The 17,727-nt window shown below is 39.5% G+C and overlaps 1 protein-coding gene across 5 annotated transcripts in view; it reads right to left on the minus strand.

The window, feature by feature from the left end:
• Positions 1-17,727, minus strand: part of TOX (thymocyte selection associated high mobility group box) — a 298,440-nt gene that overhangs the window by 24,019 nt on the left and 256,694 nt on the right. For all 5 annotated transcript variants that reach the window (XM_019925288.3, XM_033842927.2, XM_073794417.1 and 2 more), the window contains one exon: positions 10,355-10,585. In XM_019925288.3, coding sequence (XP_019780847.1) covers positions 10,355-10,585 — 231 coding nt within the window. The remainder of the gene's footprint in view (positions 1-10,354; positions 10,586-17,727) is intronic.

Raw genomic sequence — 17,727 nt, forward strand, 5'->3', positions numbered from 1 at the left:
TTAGTAAAAAGCCAAATTAATCCTTTGGTTCAATTACAAGAGAACTCTTAATTTACGGAGCTAATTATTGGAAATAAAATTCAAATCCGTTTTTAGACATTCAAACATGAAAACAAATAAACACTAGATTACAGCAAATGTCTTTGAACAGTATGAGGCATGTGTATTATATGCTTCGGTCAGCCACAATCAGAAACACAGAGCCCTCCTGCTTTTTATTGATTTATTTCTTTCTCCAAAGACAGATTTCTGTTTGTAGTTCTTTCTCCCTCCAATCTCTTCTCCAAGACATAATTTATAATTAATGACCTTACACTGAAAATGTTTACATTTACTTTTAATACCTTAAAACTGTTTGGAGAGGGTTCTTCTCCCACACAGACAGAAATCCTATTCAGGACTTTGAAGCAAATATTTAGCAAAAGTATCTTTGACGGTAGTATGCTTTCGTATACTAGAAGCATTTCTATCATGTTTTTTATTCATATGCTACTCTAAGTGACCCCCTGGGCAGCTAACTAGGGTACATTTAGCTTCCAAAGGCAAATATTACACACTTGGGTCCATAGCATTGCCCAAAGCATCATTTTCTAAGTGGCACAGATAAGATGGTGTTGCCAGATGGCCAGATTGTAACATCTATCCTCTTTCTTGCATTTGGTTTTTACTGAAACAACAGTGTTACTATGGTGGGGCCCCCAGGGGTTAACGTCCCACAAGGTGTTAACTTCCCTGAAATTTGCTGATTAATAACCATGGGAGAAAGGTGGCAACTCAATGTGTTTTAGGCTGAATGTGTGCCCCCTGGTTTCACTGGGAGATCGATGTTGTTACGGGATACCTGACCAGCATTCAGAGTGCCCTGTTTCCTCCAAATGGCTCCCTATTGGCTACTCATGATTGGCTATGTGAGATCATCGTACAAGCGCCTAAATACCGCTTAAACTCATCTCGTCACACTACACGGATTGATGGGTCCGCTCTTTCCTGAATAGATGCAGGTGTTCAGAGGGAGGATGCAAAGGTGGTAATTTCAGGAGGTATATTTCTGTAATTGTGTTTAAAGGGGGCGGTACCCTAGATCAGAATTAACATCTGAGGCGGTCTCCCCGATAGTAATTTTGAACCTCCACCTTTGAGAACTAGCTAATGGCTCAAATATTATTCACCCTGTATGTCTCTATGATGCTACCTTCTAAAATTGCACAAGGATGCTTTCTGAATTCTATATTTGATGGAAATGTCTGAAGAAAGGCCTCAAATGTATGCGTGAATGATAAAAAACATGTAAGAATTCCACATACTTAAATTCCTACTTGAGAACAGATATTTAAAAATCATCAGTAAAAAGATCCTCAAAAACGTTTCAAAGCTCTATTTATGGACGGAGAAAGTCTTCTGCTTGCTGAAACCAGAGATGACGCTGACTGCGTTTGGCAATGAACAGCCCACTGCAGTGATCAAACCTTCTAATCTAGGAGGATAGGTCTGATTTATATCAAAGTTAAGTCTGGGAAAGAAATGGTCTCTCTCTCTCTCAGGGAAAGACAAATATTTTAAAGAAATGTGATTCACACAGTAAATATTAGTACTCAGTTGAACTACAAAATGGCTTCCAAATGGTCTACAGCTGTTTGAAATAAAGTGCAAAGTTGGCCAGATGAGGATTTAAAAATCATAATACATCATTCATCATTTTCCCCAGCTCATCCAAACACTTTTGAATTCATCCTGTCCTAACTTAGTTATTTGCTGTGGTTTGTTATTCTAAGAAAGCTACCATATCCTATCTAAGGATCGCATCTCAGTGGTTAAACTAAAACATATATAATGGCTAAACTAAAACATACATCAAATAGCAGTTCTAGAGAATCCAAATTCTGCTCATGTAATCTAGTGATTCTGTGAATCATTTTTTAAATGCTCTACGTTCCAGCATGTGTAATATATATGTCTTATAGGCTAATAATCTCTTATTAAAATCAGCAGTTCAGTATCAGTGAATACGATGCACACAAACAGAAAAAATTCTAATACAACCTGTCATTTTGCTTTTTCCACTTTCTGCTCCCTCCCCAAACAATCCGTCTAACTTATACAAAAAAGTAAAATCTTATAAACACCATCTAGTTCCTTCTTCCTTCCCTCTTTTCGGCTCTGGCCCTGAGTTAATCTCTAGTTGTAGTTGATTTCAACTCTTTACAGTAATAATAAGAAAAAACATAATTCTTCCAATTCTGGATTTTATCCAAACACTGTGAAACTAGAAGGCGCTTTTCTTTTTCGTTAACTTCAAATGCAGTTTTTTCCCCCCAGTATAAGTTCATATTTATAGAAAATGCGTAGAAATACAGTTATATAAGAAATAATAATTTAATCACAATTCCCTGTCATACACAGTACTTGAGGAATTGATGTCTGCAGCGTCTTTGAATGCTGTTATTACTTAGGACAGTGACAGCAAGCGCCTCTGTGCTTTATACAGAACTTAGTCCTTAAATGCAGTTACATTTCCATTTGTGTAGCTTGCTCAGCATTTTCTTAAGCATTCCAGAACTCAGAGAACTTTATAAATTAGTATTCAGAGCATTGAAAATATTATACAATGTGTCAAAAATCTTGCCATCGATTCTTTTTGGGATCCATCAAGTGCGTACAGATCGTCTGCACAACAATGGTGCAGCCTGTTTTGGGAATGGTAGGGATCAGAAAGAAGCACGCTCCCCATCTGAACAAATGGCCGCAAAGTATATCTGTAGATTCATTAAATGAGGATGACCGGGGCGAGTATAATGTCGTTTGATTATGCTTAACAATATATTGAGTATCTATTACGTGCCTTCATGGTGTGAGGAACTGAAGCTACAGAACCAAAAAAAGGCATTAAAAATATGCCTCTAATGTGTGCGTTTTTTGTGTCAGGCACACAAGAAATGCAGACAACCCCGCACATATACATATTATACATATATATATAATCAAATTGATCTGGTAGCTAAGATCCACCTTTGCATCTTTGTTCATGCAATGGCTCCTCCTGGCTGCATGAGCTCTCCCCTTGATGCCTCTCTTAGACCCCCAACTGCAGGGCCTGTCATCTTTCTGTCCACAGCAGAAGCCCCAGCAGGCAGGGCAGAGCTCGGTACACAGTAGGTGCTCAGGAAATACCTGTGATCCGGTGTATAATCCCTAGTCTCAGGTTTCTCCTTCCATGAGTCAGCATGGGCATGGGTGTGCATGGTAAAATGCCGAATTGCATCTTCTGAATTAGAGTGGGCATCGATAGAAGTAGAAGATTTGATATACAGACAGACAGCCCGCCCACCCCAACATGTTGGCCAATAACACATAAAGCACAGCAGACTTGAGTATTATATTCAAGTTCTCTCCTTGCTGATGTCATGGAACCTTTCAAGTGGAATGTCTGCTCCCTCTGTGTCTGAGCGTGGAATATTTCTACGTGTATTTCTACCCATGAAGGCACGCCATAATCCCATTTATGTACCAATGATTAGAGGTATTTCTACTTACCTGTGCTTAGAGGTGAAATATGCTCGCCATTGCCTGCAATATTTCTAACTGCTGTTTTAAGTGTTTACAAATATAAACTTTTCTTACATTCTACACTTTTTAAATGAACAATTATTTTATATATCCTTTACTCCTAGTTTAAAAAAATTGGTGAAAATGCATAGTGTTTATAAGGAACTGGCCAAGATAAACACATGTGTGAGTGTGACAGTGCAATAGGATTTCAGTTAACCTGAAGTGCTGTTGACGTAAAATCCACACTTTATCATAAGATACGGGGCGGGGGAAAAAGCCCCGGCAGCATATCTGTAGTGGGTGTTTGAGCACCAGTGAGGAGTCAATGATTTGATTCCGTGGGCTCAGAGGATTTGTCAGCTGCCTTATAAGTATAATTCTGGCTCTTCATATCCCTGCTGCTTCTAATTTAGCAGGACAGGCTCATAATTGAAGCAAATTAACTATTTACACTTGCCACTTCTACCGGGGAAGAGGACACAGCAGCAGGAAAGAATGAGCAGGAAATTACATTCTTCCCACTTGTGTCAGATCTGCCCTTATATAAACACATTAACAGTAATTTCATAAGGCGTCAAACATAGGAATAAATACTGAGGGATAAAATAATGAGGTGTTGCTATTGAGCTGAACTGCTATGGCTAATATCCTTGGATATGAATTATGCATCCTGAAAGAAGGCATATGTTACAATATTCAAACAGTTTCCCTGCAAGTGATATCTGCTCATTAGGCTCTGGATCTCGAGGTAAATCCACTCTCTGCTCCCACAACAGGGCTAGCATTTACAAAAATAGGCTCTCTGGGCACCGTGGGCTGTGGTTTCTCCTGAACACACCAAACTCTGAACCGGCCTTCCACTCCATTTTTAGCCTAACAGCATGTTTATTTAGCTCTTTGGCTGAAGCTCTAAAGCCATTTAATGTAATGTAAACAAGAACATTTTGTTTGTAATTTGCTAAATGTATTACAGCCCAACTGTGTCTCCAATTAGGAACCTAAGGTTCACTTAGTAATTTACATCTGGTTCTGATTTAAGGTGACTTTCCTTTCCCACTTAAGAGCTGACTTTCCATGGCTAAAAAGGACCCAAGAACACTTTACAGCTCTTTGGACCAATCTCTTCTGCTTCAAAGCTGGACGGACTCTTTAATTTAGTGGGGTTTGATTTGCTCTCCGTTAACTGTGAACTCAGACCCCAGACTTGGATGACCAGAGTCACAGAATTCAGAAATAACGGGGAGAGACAGGAAATCTAGCTGGACCTTCATAAAAAAAGATGCTGAGGGTCGAAACTCCAAGGAGTCTAATACAAAGGGCGTGATCTTGTTATGTTATTATTTTTCTTTCTCTGTAGGTTCCAGTCAGTGAAAGATAAGTAGCAAAGACCAACATCACAGCCACGCTTATGTTTTATTTCCCTCTCTCCATCTGGTGCCTTTTTAAAACAACTTAGTACGGCTCTGAACCGGGCTGTCCACTGTCTTAGGATTCATTAGCATTTAAAACCTCCAGTTGGAATCCCAAACACAATCCTGCCCCCATTCCAGATTCAGCACCATCTTCCAAAGTATTAACACGGAGAGATCTCTGACATGTGAAGTTTGTTCAGGGGCTTTGGTAGGAATGATTCATATGGGAGGTTTTCTGTTCCTGGAGGATTGTTAGCACTTCTTTCAGCTTCCTTCTGATTTTTCTTCTTTGAGAGATTCTTCATAGGAACCAAAGGACATATAGTTTCTCCCTTATCATGGCTTCTGAAGATAAAGATCCTTCCATCTGCATGGCTTGTTAGCCCCGCCTGAACTCCACAATGAGGAAGCATGTGACACAAACACACAGCAGCCCTATTAGTCCTGTTCCCTCTGGCTGGCAAGTAAACATTCGATTGTAATCTCACTAATAGCTGTTTTTCCTTAAGTATTGTAATTTTCTGAGCCCCTAATAAGTCATCAATAATTTTGTCCATTTTCTCCAGTTCGTGTTTACATTTGTAGCTGTTCCTAATTGGGGGCTGTTATGACAACGGGATTTTTGAACAATCATGGTGCATGAAATCCTAGCCTTCTGCTTGAACCAGCTGCCTACACGATGCCAACAGCGTCACGTGGGGCTGTTCTGAAACATGCACATTTGTCCTAAATTTTGAAGTTTAATGGTCTGCCTCTAATCGGCTTCAGCAACATTCCTTTCAAAGTACATAGCATGTGCTCCCCAATTTGAATATTAAATGAGAGTAAAATACAATTAATTTAAGCTTGAAATAGAGATATTATATTATGTTGGCACAATGAGTCAACATAAAGGGAAAGAACAGGTGGTAACACACCACGCTAACACTTTAGGATATTTTGCTGACATTCTCTTGATGCCCAAACGTGCGTCCTAGGCGGGCATGCACGCTTCGCTGGCCATTCCTGCAAACTGTTAGACAGGGGCTGCCACGTGGTGTCCCAGCAGCCCCGTCAGATGCAATATGCTCCCTTTTGTAAGCGTGGCGTCTGATTTCATTCATTGGACCCTCTCTCTGCTTGTCCCTGGGATCGACTTGCACCCTGTGTCATAAACCATCCTTTTTGGCATACTCTGCAGTTTCACTATCTTTATTAAGCAAGATCATCTTTTAAGAGAAAAGGATAAGCTATGCTGAACCCCTGTCAAGTCAAAGGAACATAAGGCATGGGGACAAACCATTTTCGAGTGACTCAGACTGCTCCCAATACCTTGTTTTGAAAATGGTTCTCAAATGTTAAAATATTAACTTTTCTAGAAGAGACAAAGATAGTTATTTCTATTAGTATATTTTCCTAAGCAATCTTAGCATAACTTTTTAAAACAACTGCATTTTGATTATGAAATTGCTTTATAATACCCAATGAGTTAAATAGGGTCAGCTATTATATAATTTCATCCTTTATTTATAAAACAAATTCTTGAAAAAACACCCCATTATTTCCATTAAGAGAGAACACAGCGACTATCCCTGGCGGTCCAGTGGTTAAGACTTCACGCTTCCACCACCCAGGGGGCGGGTTCGATCCCTGGTCGGGGAACTAAGATCCTACATACCAGGTACAGCCAAAGTGTTTAAAAAAAGGAGAGAGAGAGAGAGAGAGAGAGAGAGAGAGAGAGAGAGAGCGCCCAAAGACAGACTCATTACAGGTTATTAAATTGGAAATAAAAGAGAATGAGGAAAATGTTTTGTCATCACAAGTATACTCGAAAGAGCTTACAGCATTGAGGCCTTGTCCCTATCCAAGACTACACACAGGGGTTGTCAAAGCAGAGAGAGAGGTGTGTCTTGGTGCTTGGATCATGGGTGGAGCAGGGACAGGGATGCGGTTGGGATTCCTGGTGGATGTGCACTCAGTTTCTCAATCCATGAAGCTGTAGTGAGTGGAGGAATGAGCCCCTCTACAATTCCATCGTGAGTGTCCAGCATCAGGGGGGAACCACACCTCAGCCTTGGGAGTGTGAGAGCAAACTGATCTGAGTTAGGATAGAAACCAGCTCTGAAATCCTCAAACAACTATATCAGGTTTTCAGTGGAATCATAAAATACAATGTCAACCACCCTCTTAATTGTGAGATGAGTATTTTAATCGAATGCAAGGAGAACGCTTCTGTGGTGTGTTTTCCAGCCTCAGAGACGACTCTTGTAGCAGAGCTCCACATGGTAGGCCTGTGCTTTCCTGTGAAGCCCTTCCCTAGGGCTGGCAATCTTGAAAAGGACATAAGAAAATGTGTAGAGACTTCAGATCGTAAAGGACAGCTTTGGCTTACAGTAAAGGGGGGTTGGAGAGAACCGGGGGAGTGGGCTCTGTGTTTCCTTAGCAACTGGTTTTACCATCACAACTATAATTGGTTCCATGAATTGGTGAGAAAAAAATTGTTAAGTTGAATGATAAGTTCTAGTGATAAGTTCTAGTCACAGTGTGGAATTTTAGACAAATCAATCAACAGAATGGGACTCTGCCTTATTCTCTGCTCTACTCCCAGTGTCTAGAACAGTGCCTGGGGCACACAGTAAACATGCAACAAATATTTGTTGAATGAATAAGTGACTGCATTTAACCATCTGGCCCCATTTCATAGTTTGCAAACTTCAGATAAAAGTATCTGTGAGGAAGGAAGAACCCTGCTGTGGGCTCAGCAGGTGAAAGAGCAGTTCCCAAGACATGCCAGTCTGTATTTTTGCTGTGCTATTGGGGATCAGGGCAATGAACTAATTACCCTGGAAATAATTCATCATTATGTGGAATTACTTGACAAGTATTTTGGCAGTGTGTGTGAACTTGACATCATCTTTAATTTTGAGAAGGCTTATTTTATTTTGGATGAGTTTCTTTTGGGAGGAGAAGTTCTGGAAACATCCAAGAAAAATGTCCTTAAAGCAACTTAGCAGGAGGAAGCTGAAACCCCACCTAGTGTTCTTGAAGAAACTGGACTGACATGAACTCCCCTCCCCTGCTGATGACTTCTTGTGGCATTTCACACACTGTAGACGGTCACTGCCTTCATGTCCATGTTAGCTAACGGTGTAAGATGACGTCTTGTCAGTATTACTGTTCTGCTAAGCTGCTTCATTCAGGCCTACACAATTCTTTTTTAAAGGGAACTTTGGTTAATCAAGTGATAACAAGGGACTTAAATATGAATTAGAATGAATGCAGGAAAAGAAAGGTACTTTTTCTGGCTATTTTAAAGTTTATAGGTCTGTTTCTCTTGAATAGATTATTATCATTACCTTGATTATGTGTATCTATGAATATGACACAATCACGCAATATACACTTATTAATTACTGTCTTTGGCAAAAAGGTTAAATTATGTGAAACCTGGTTTTATGAAACCAAAGATTAGTGTATTTCAGTATATATGCGAATAAAGGGAATTGAGGTGTCACATATCAAGTGAATGAAAATTTCACTCTGTGTTGAAACTTTAGAAAAAAAAATGCATACCAAAGACCCTTATTAGAAACTAAACACCTTAAAACAAAGGGAATACACAAAAGACTAACGGAATGATCCTGTTTTACACTAAAAATTATTTCTTAGGCATTCCAGACCTGGGACGAGGATCAGAGGTCAGCTGTTTCCTAAGAGCAAGCATGTTATTTTTAAGGCCAAGGAACATTCAACTCCTGAGATAAGTTTCTCGTTGTCATTATCATTTAGTCACTTAGTTGGATTGTTTTTGATGCCTCCCCAAATAAAATGGAAATGTTGACTTACCTGGGATTCTTAATAACAGCATCTTAGGGAAAATGTTTTACTCTCTTCACAAAGTGTTGCATAAGTCATTGTTTAAAGCACGAATATTCCTTCCAGCCAAATGTATTTTACTCCCCTATTGCTTCCCTCCACTTAGAAGTGCAGCAAACTTTGGGGCAGCTTCCGTCCCTTCTAGTTATTGGAAGTCGTAAGTATAAAAACAGATACCACCTCCCATATGAATGTGTGAGTTGAATGGGGTAAAACGGCACTAGCGGGCTCTATATTTTTTAAGGATATACAGTTGTTTCAATGTCACTTTTATACGTACTTCTACGTATCTAAACATGTCTTCACAGTTTACACTTTCATTTGTATCTGCTGGGCTGGATTAAGCTTTGTTGTGACTGTGACCAATGTTCAGGCCACGTGCGCACTGTCTTATCACATCGCCAATTAGTTGTAATAAATGTTCAATGTACACCAAAAAAAAAAAAGTATCTACGAGTATTGAGCAGAACAAATGAGATAAATCATGTAAAAGTGTTCTTCAAAGTATAAAACATGATATACATTATAGATGTTGACGGATAATACAATATATAGTTCTTATAGATGTACATAGGTTTGAGATGTTCTGTTTCTTACATACTTCCCTGGACCTGGTGAGGAGAGGTAAAAAGTCTCTGTCAAGAATCCAATGAGACTAACCCGTCATTAATGCCGTAACGTATTCTGCAGCAGCTAAAGCTTCAACTACTGAATCGTCTCAGTAACTGAACTTTAATGATAATGCTTGTCTAATTTTTCCTTCGTGACCATGAAATTCTAGATGGTGACAATGGCAATCTAGTCCCTGGTTTAGGAATCTGGGATCAATATTGCTTCTTTGTTGAAGTGGGCTACGTCTGCATACTGAACTCTTTCTCTCCACAGTTCCCACCCTCCTTAAGACATTCTGGGCTACTCGCCCTAAGGCTGAGATACAAAGTGTCTCACGGCCCTCCACCGCCAGCAGTGTGGTCCTGAATCACACCATGGCAATCCACAAGAGAAGAAGAAAATAACCAGGCATCTGGGCCCATTTAATACAACCTAGAAATATAGTACAAGTGGGATTGAATAACATACTCGGATGGTCTTTAGGGAATGGATAAGGATAGAAACCCTTAAATTTGAGGTTCATTTAGCAAAGAGCAAAGAGGGTTTTGATGACAAAAGAATAAATAGTAAGTGCTGAAGAGAGGTGTGGACAGTTCTCAAAATACTTTTAGTATTTTTTCTGTCTTTATGATCGCATTGGCAACATTAAGGAATGACGTAATCCTGGCTGGGATGCGTAAAAGTCCTTCCAAAAGTAACTACACTATATAAACGTTGAAACAAAGGAACTAACATGTTATTTATAACAGAGCAATAAAGGAGTATAAAATTATGTCAAAGTCCCCTGAAGTCTGGTTCTGATGGGGCACATTCTCAGCCTCAGTTCTAGTATCTGAAGAATTCACCCACCATCCCTAGAAGCCATTTCTTTAGAATGCGTACACTTTCTCGAATCATGTTGATTCACTCCCTTGCGCATCTTTTCTTACCTGTTTTTGCTCTTCTCCTAAGCCATCCCACATGGAAGCCACAATTTTAGAGACTTCACCGAAGGTAGCATTTGGATTTTGGCCCTTGATGGCAGCCTGAGTATCACGAAAGAATAACGCATAAGCAGACACAGGCTTCTGGGGCTCATTAGGGTCCTTCTTCTTCTTCTTTTTGGGGGTTTTTGGTTTTTTCCCCATGTCAGAGGCAGGTCGCTTCTCTCCACCATTGACCTGAAATAAAACACAATCTGAATTATAGAAGAACTAAGAAAACTTGAGGACAAATCATATTGCTCTCCCTTGAGACTTACATAGATATACTCACCCATGCACATCACGCAAACACACGTTTCTAAGGGACACTTGGTTTTGTCGTTGTTACTGTTTTTTCAAGTAAAACTTATTTCATGTAATTTTCAAGTAAAACTTATTTCATGTAATTTTCATATTCATCCTTTTCCAGCCTAGTCTGCATAACTTTAAAATATTATTGATTCTCTTTCTACTACTACTGTACTGTTAGATATTATACCTTAACTCGCTCAACGTTTTCTTGTTCTCACTCAGGAAGCTGAATGAGGAGCAGCATCGTGACTGACAGCAGCTGATTACTCGTGTGGTAACCCTACTGGATGAGCAATCTAACCTGTTGGCTTCTGGGGGCTTTATCCTTCTCCTCCTACTTATGATTTTTTTTTTTTTTTTTTGTGGTACGCGGGCCTCTCACTGTCGTGGCCTCTCCCGTTGCGGAGCACAGGCTCCGGACGCGCAGGCTCAGTGGCCATGGCTCACGGGCCCAGCCGCTGCGCGGCATGTGGGATCTTCCCGGACCGGGGCACGAACCCATGTCCCCTGCATCGGCAGGCGGACTCTCAAGCACTGTGCCACCAGGGAAGCCCCCTCCTTATGATTTTTAAACAATAGTGGGCAACATGTCCAATGAATAAAGTTGAATGGCTTTTGGTGTTGCACTTAGGTCTACGGAATGCTGCTGGTGTGGAGAATGGCATAATCTAGACCCTAGATCAGCGATGTCCAACAGAAGCTTCTGCAGTGGGGGTAAAGTTCTAAAATCTGCACTATTCAATATGGTAGCCACTAGTTACATGTAACTAATGAGTATGTGAAATGCAGCTAGCAGGAATAAGAAACAAAATTTTAAATTTTATATAATTTTAATTGCCTTAAATTGAAATATTTACATGTGGCTAGTCGCTACCATATTGGAGAGTGCACCTCTGTAAACTAGATCCTCAAATCTAGACATTTCTAGAACAGCTTTAATATTCAGTTTCAGGATAGATTCCATTTTCTCCCATTTTTCCTTGAGTATGAATATTTGGATAATCTGAATTGTTATTATGATGCAAGTGGGAAAACCCCCCACAATGTATTGATATTGAAGACATCTGCATTTGAACTTTGATACTGATTATATGCGATGTCACTTTATCCACCTCTATAGAATGAGAGATTTGGGCTACGATTTCCTTCTAGTTCTAAAAGTATATGGAGCTACAGGAGTATCAAGTACTGTTGTCTTGGAAGGAACCCTCTTTCCACACGCCTCTCCCACCAGCACAAAGGCCCCCGTACACTGTCTCCTGAGGAAGTCACCATTATCAGGGAGGTTCTGCACCCTCACCTTCTCTTATTATGACTGTTGTTGCTTTTTTCTTCTTGGCAAACAATGTAATATGTATCTTATTCAGTTGAATTGCCAGGCAGAGTAATATGTGTAAAGTAACTGCCACCACTGGAGACGATGCATGATCTCCTGAGAGGCCAGTGGATGTGACATCAGAGGATCCACACTCATGTCCTCCTTTACTATTTTTAGCTGTGAAATCTTGGCAAGTTACATAATTTCTCTGGGCCTCCATTTCCTCTACTGCAAACCAGCTGCAGTGCCATTTTGTGATTACTGAGATGACATATATATATAAATATGTTTAAAACTTTAAAATGATATTCAGATGTTAATTATGACACAGTAATAACTTTTTACTGAATGAATGGAAAGAAATGACCTTAACACTAATTTGTGATGCCATATGGTCTTGGTTTAAAAGATATGCCTTGGGAACCGAACAGAGACAGGAAAAAACTAAGTGAATTCTTTGGCTTTGGCTTTAGTGAGAAAGTTATTTAAAAGATTATCATTTTGAAACTGTCTACTGAAGCAGAATGAACAACCCCATGGGGACAGGATGCTCTGAACTGAGCTGACAAGCTAACGTAGATTAACACTAGAAGATAACTTCCTCAGGATGGGTTTGAGGTGATCCTGTCAAATGACTGGTCCTCAGGTAAATCTGCCAAAGGACAAGGATGCTGGGACTGGGCTGAGTTGATACTGGGCAAACCGGTGTAACGGCTCTAAACTAAACATGTAGGCAAATACGACCTAGAATGGTCATTCTCAATGGTTGAATGTTACAATCACCTGGGAAACTTAAATAACGCCCTCATGTCCAGGCTTTAGCTCTATACTGATTAAATGAGAAAGTCTAGGAGCAGGAGACACTGGTCTCAGTCACCCTCAACTCCACTCCTCCAACTGCCCTTTAACTACTTCAGACACGCAACAAACAAGCCAACTTTCTCTTTGCCCCAAGGCTACACAGAGCCATCTTCTCTTCACAGCCAGACCCCTCCACGTGGTTGTGCTGGCTGCAGGCAGCTTTGGCAACTCACTGTACCTCCCCATTGCTTAGCTTTCAATAAGGTCGCCAAGGACCACGCTGATAAACCCAGTGCGCTTTTTACTCTTCCCCTGACCTGCTTTCTCACTGGGAGTGTCCTGTCTCTTCCAAGGGCTCCATGACATCACGGTCTCTGGGTTTCATGCCTACCTCAGTGCCCTCACTGTTTCCAGAATCATTTCTAGGCCCATCCTCCTCCACCTGGCCATTAAATGGTAGTGTTCCTGATGGTTTTTTTCTTTCTTTTTTGCTGTAGACTGTCTTCTCTTGTGAGTTTGTACTTAAGAGTGTCTTAAGACGAAGGGTTTCCATTACCACTTGTGGGTGGATGAGTGTCAAGTTCTTTTCCTCTGAATTCTGAGCATAGAAACAATTGCTATTTGACAAATTGCTATTTAACAAATTGCTATTTGACATCTTTATCTTCTTTATTTTTTTTATAATTTCCAAATTTTCTAAATATAACTATTCCTATATTCAAAATAGCAAAATATCAAGAAGAAAAATAAAAAGGATTCAAGAAAGACCACAATGAAGAATATTAAAAATGAAGGGATCGTGACATTGGAGGTCATATTTCATCAAGGATTGGGAATATTTAGACAAAGGGAACAAAGTGTAGGGAAATGAATGGTTCTCCATGGGGAATATTTACACCTGGACTCCTTTTAAATTTTAATTGAAAAATTAGTGATCTGAAACATTAAAATCTCCATGATTGCAGATTATATCTGTCTTTGTAGAAAATAATCAAATGTCAGTTGTAGAGATAAATTTCCTATGATTCACTGCAAATATTTTTATTAAAAGGTTTTCCCAAATAATTTAAATAGTTTCCCGATTCCATTGTCCAAAATTGTGTTTGAACTGCTGATCTTTATGCTTCCTTTCTTTTTAAATTGGGATTGGACAACATGGTGCGATCTACGGGATACGTGATGCCCTGTGATAACAGAAAGGACAGTTATCCTCCTGCTGGGCAATGTGGCCCATCTTTCTAGGGATTCTCTGCGGAAGCAGGAGAACCTGTTACTGCCAGTGAGAAGCTCTAAGTATCAAGTGTATGAAAACCACAAATTACTGTTTTGAGGCCACGTAGAGCAACGCTACAGGGATCTCTGAACAATTCCATGCAGCCAATCAATTTGGTTGGTTTTCTGGAGGCTTCCCCTATTTTCCTGGCTTGTTCCTATATTCTTGGTTCCTAATATTCTGGCCACTTATAAAACTGCCCTCATAGAACTGAACTATGGTTTAAGATAACGCCCCTTCACCGAAAGCTGATGTAAGAGGAAACAATGAAAATAAAAATTATGTATGAAAGAGTTTTTAAAAATAAAATGTGCTTTGAAGGGAATCATTGTGATACTGCTCAGTGTTCCTTGTATAAAGACTTACTGGATATGTACAATGTCTTTGCTTTTAGGATGCAATAACGGGATACAAATTCCTTGTTGTGGTCTGGTGTCTAACGCACCCATGCAGGTGGGCAGTGCTCTGTGAAGTGAAGGCTGTCTGCCACGTGAACACTGGGCCTTGCCTCCTGATGTGTGAGGGTCTCATTTTTTATTTTGCCTTTTGCCTGTGTTTGGGAAGGTACAGAAATGAGCTGCTATTTCAGAGTCCGTATAATGAACTGGGAATTTGTCAGGCCTCCTATCTGGCGGTAGTTTCATCACATATTTGAAAACCACATGATCATATCTCATATACAAAGCCTCCCTAAAGAAAGAAATGTGGCTATAATTTGGATCCTCTTACACACCAGGAATGGATTGTATCTTGAAAGACACCTGGCCTTTCTGACCATCAACTATTTGGAATGAACAATGATGTGAGGAAATTAGCTAAATGGGTTTGTAATACATGCCTGGATCTTAATTTTGAGTGTTGTCTGGATCCTGAATTCTTACTTAGAGGAATGAAAGCTTATAATTTTATGTCCTAATTTTCTAAGAGACCCTGACTTCTGCAGTCTAGAGCAGCACTATCTTATGGAATTTTCTGGAAAGATGGAAATGTTCTCTGCACTGTTCGAAAGGGTAGCCACTAGCCACATGTGGCTATGGAGAATGTTGTGCTGGAGCAACTGAGGAAACATTTTTTATTTATTTAATTTTAATTAGTCAAATTTAAATGTACACAGTCATACAGGACTTGTGGCTACTGTATAGGACTGTAGAGCACTGTGTACTGGACATTGTTTTAGTGTATAACATTTCTAGAGTTACTAGGGTTCTAAGACTGAAGAGTTAAATTTAATTCCAACGTCATAATCTTTACAATACAGAAGGAACCATATAATGCAAAAATATAAACACCCCACGATGACAAGCACATTGAGAGTAAGGACAAGGTTCCGTTAATCTTTCCATCCTCACAGCATCTGTTCGGAGTCTTACATGCAGCGGATCATCACACATTTTCGCCCCTGTATTATACAGCAGTGGGCAGAGGCTTAGAATGACAAGGAAAAGGACATTTGAGACACATATAAAAGTTGTATGAGGGCTTCCCTGGTGGCGCAGTGGTTGAGAGTCTGCCTGCCAATGCAGGGGACATGGGTTCATGCCACGGTCCGTGAGGATCCCACATGCCACAGAGCAACTAAGCCCGTGAGCCACAACTACTGAGCCTGCGCGTCTGGAGCCTGTGCTCCACAACAAGAGAGGCCGCGATAGTGAGAGGCCCACGCACCGCGATGAAGAATGGCCCCCACTTGCCACAACTAGAGCCCTCGCACAGAAACGAAGGCCCAACACAGCCAAAAAATAAATAAATTGATTAATTAAAAAAATGCAAATTCTTGAGTCCTACTCCATTCTATTAAAAAAAAAGTTGTATGAAAATCATAGCAACTAAGAACATGTCTGGTTTGAGGCTTTAACCGTAATCTTGATCACCCACAGGCTTATTTCATATTCAATTTAAGCACTCATGAATAAACAAATACATACACAAATACATAAAGATACTACTCTCACATAAGCTTTACACAGATACATGTGCTTCACGTAACTTACTTGTAGACATAGATGTATTTCCCAAATCCCTAGGGGGTGTCCTTATGCTTCTGGTAATCCACCTCCTGTCATGTCTTATTGCTTAATTATAGTGATGTATTTAACTTATTAATCACAAGAAAACAATAATTTTTCACTTCAAAAAAGCCATGTGTTAATGGTGCTACTTAGAGAACACTTCTTAAGAATACAGGGTACTGGAGTTAAGAGTCTCAAGGAAAGAGAATCACTGATGTTGAAATGTCCCTGGAGAAGTTAGAAACGTCTACAAGCATATTAAAAATAAACTGCCACAGTCCCAAAGCCTTTAATGGAGCTGGGAGAGCTGTTTCACGCACAGGAACTTGCAGTGATCGCTGGAGTTTAAAATAGATTTTAATCAAGCACCATCTGCATAATAGGCTGAACAAACAACACAGAGCTCCACTTATAACACTTATCATGTAAAGTAAATATTATAAAATCTTCACCATAGTAACAGGGCATATCACAGCACTTTTTGTGATGGTACTGTTTCTGTAAGTGAAAAATTCTGCTACTTAAATTCATTCTCCCTTTTCTTTCTAAACTATGCCATCTAAAATCCCCTTATGAGAATAAATTCAAATAAGCATGGAAAGTAAGTCATCTAGTTACTGTGAAATCAGCAAGGTTGTAATACCTCTTTCATTTTACAATCGGGTTTACTATTATCATTAATAATAACAGTACATGTAATGACTCAAAACATCAATTATAGAAAACCACATATAAAATGGTGTACTCTTGAGATGATTCACAAGTGCAGGGCATTGTATCGGTACCACAGTCTGTAAAATAAATTCATTTTTAAGGATCCTTGATTCTGCCAAAGATAACTGAGTTTAGTTTTAGGATGAGGTTAGCAAAAATACTCAGTGGTCTTATATAATAAGGTAAGAAATTTGGGCTACTGTCCAGAAAAATCACTTTAGGGTGAAGAAAAGATTTGATTGTAATTATAGACACCTGTTAGTTATGTTTATCAATTTTGTTAGATTCATTTGGTCTTTTCTAAATTTGCCTGTCTAGGGCAATACGTTTACTTCTTATTATTTTTGACTGAGGGTTTCTCCTGCCTTACACAGAATGCACGAGCTATCAATACATGGTCCCAGTGAGTAAAATGCCAGGTGCCTACGTGTAGCCTCACTTGAGTTTTATTCCATGACTTAATCAAGTATGCTCGATTATCCAGAGCATGAATCATCTAAGAACATACACACCTTGAAAATACTATATCTTAGTATAATTTAATTACTTAAATGGATTTTAGGAACCATTATTTGGAATCGAGTACTAACTGGCGGCTTGACTGAATTTTACTATTTTCCCCAGAACTACTTTGCTAAGTTCAGCCTTAACCGATGGGATACTTTATTTTTGATAAACAAGTACATATTAGCTGCTGGGATACTTTTAAGAAATTCTTAAAAGTATCATGTGTATTATATTGTGAAGTGTTTAAAAACTGTGTAATAAATACAGTTCAATGTGGAAAACACCAGACTTTAAAATCCCAATTTTAAATATTCTGTCCTAATGTTAGACAGTGTGACCAGACATTTGTTACCAACATTGCTTGATTTCACTTCATGTTTATAGAAACCTGTCTGCTTATCATTTT

Source organism: Tursiops truncatus, chromosome 17, assembly GCF_011762595.2.
Source record: "Tursiops truncatus isolate mTurTru1 chromosome 17, mTurTru1.mat.Y, whole genome shotgun sequence".
NCBI lineage: Eukaryota > Metazoa > Chordata > Mammalia > Artiodactyla > Delphinidae > Tursiops > Tursiops truncatus.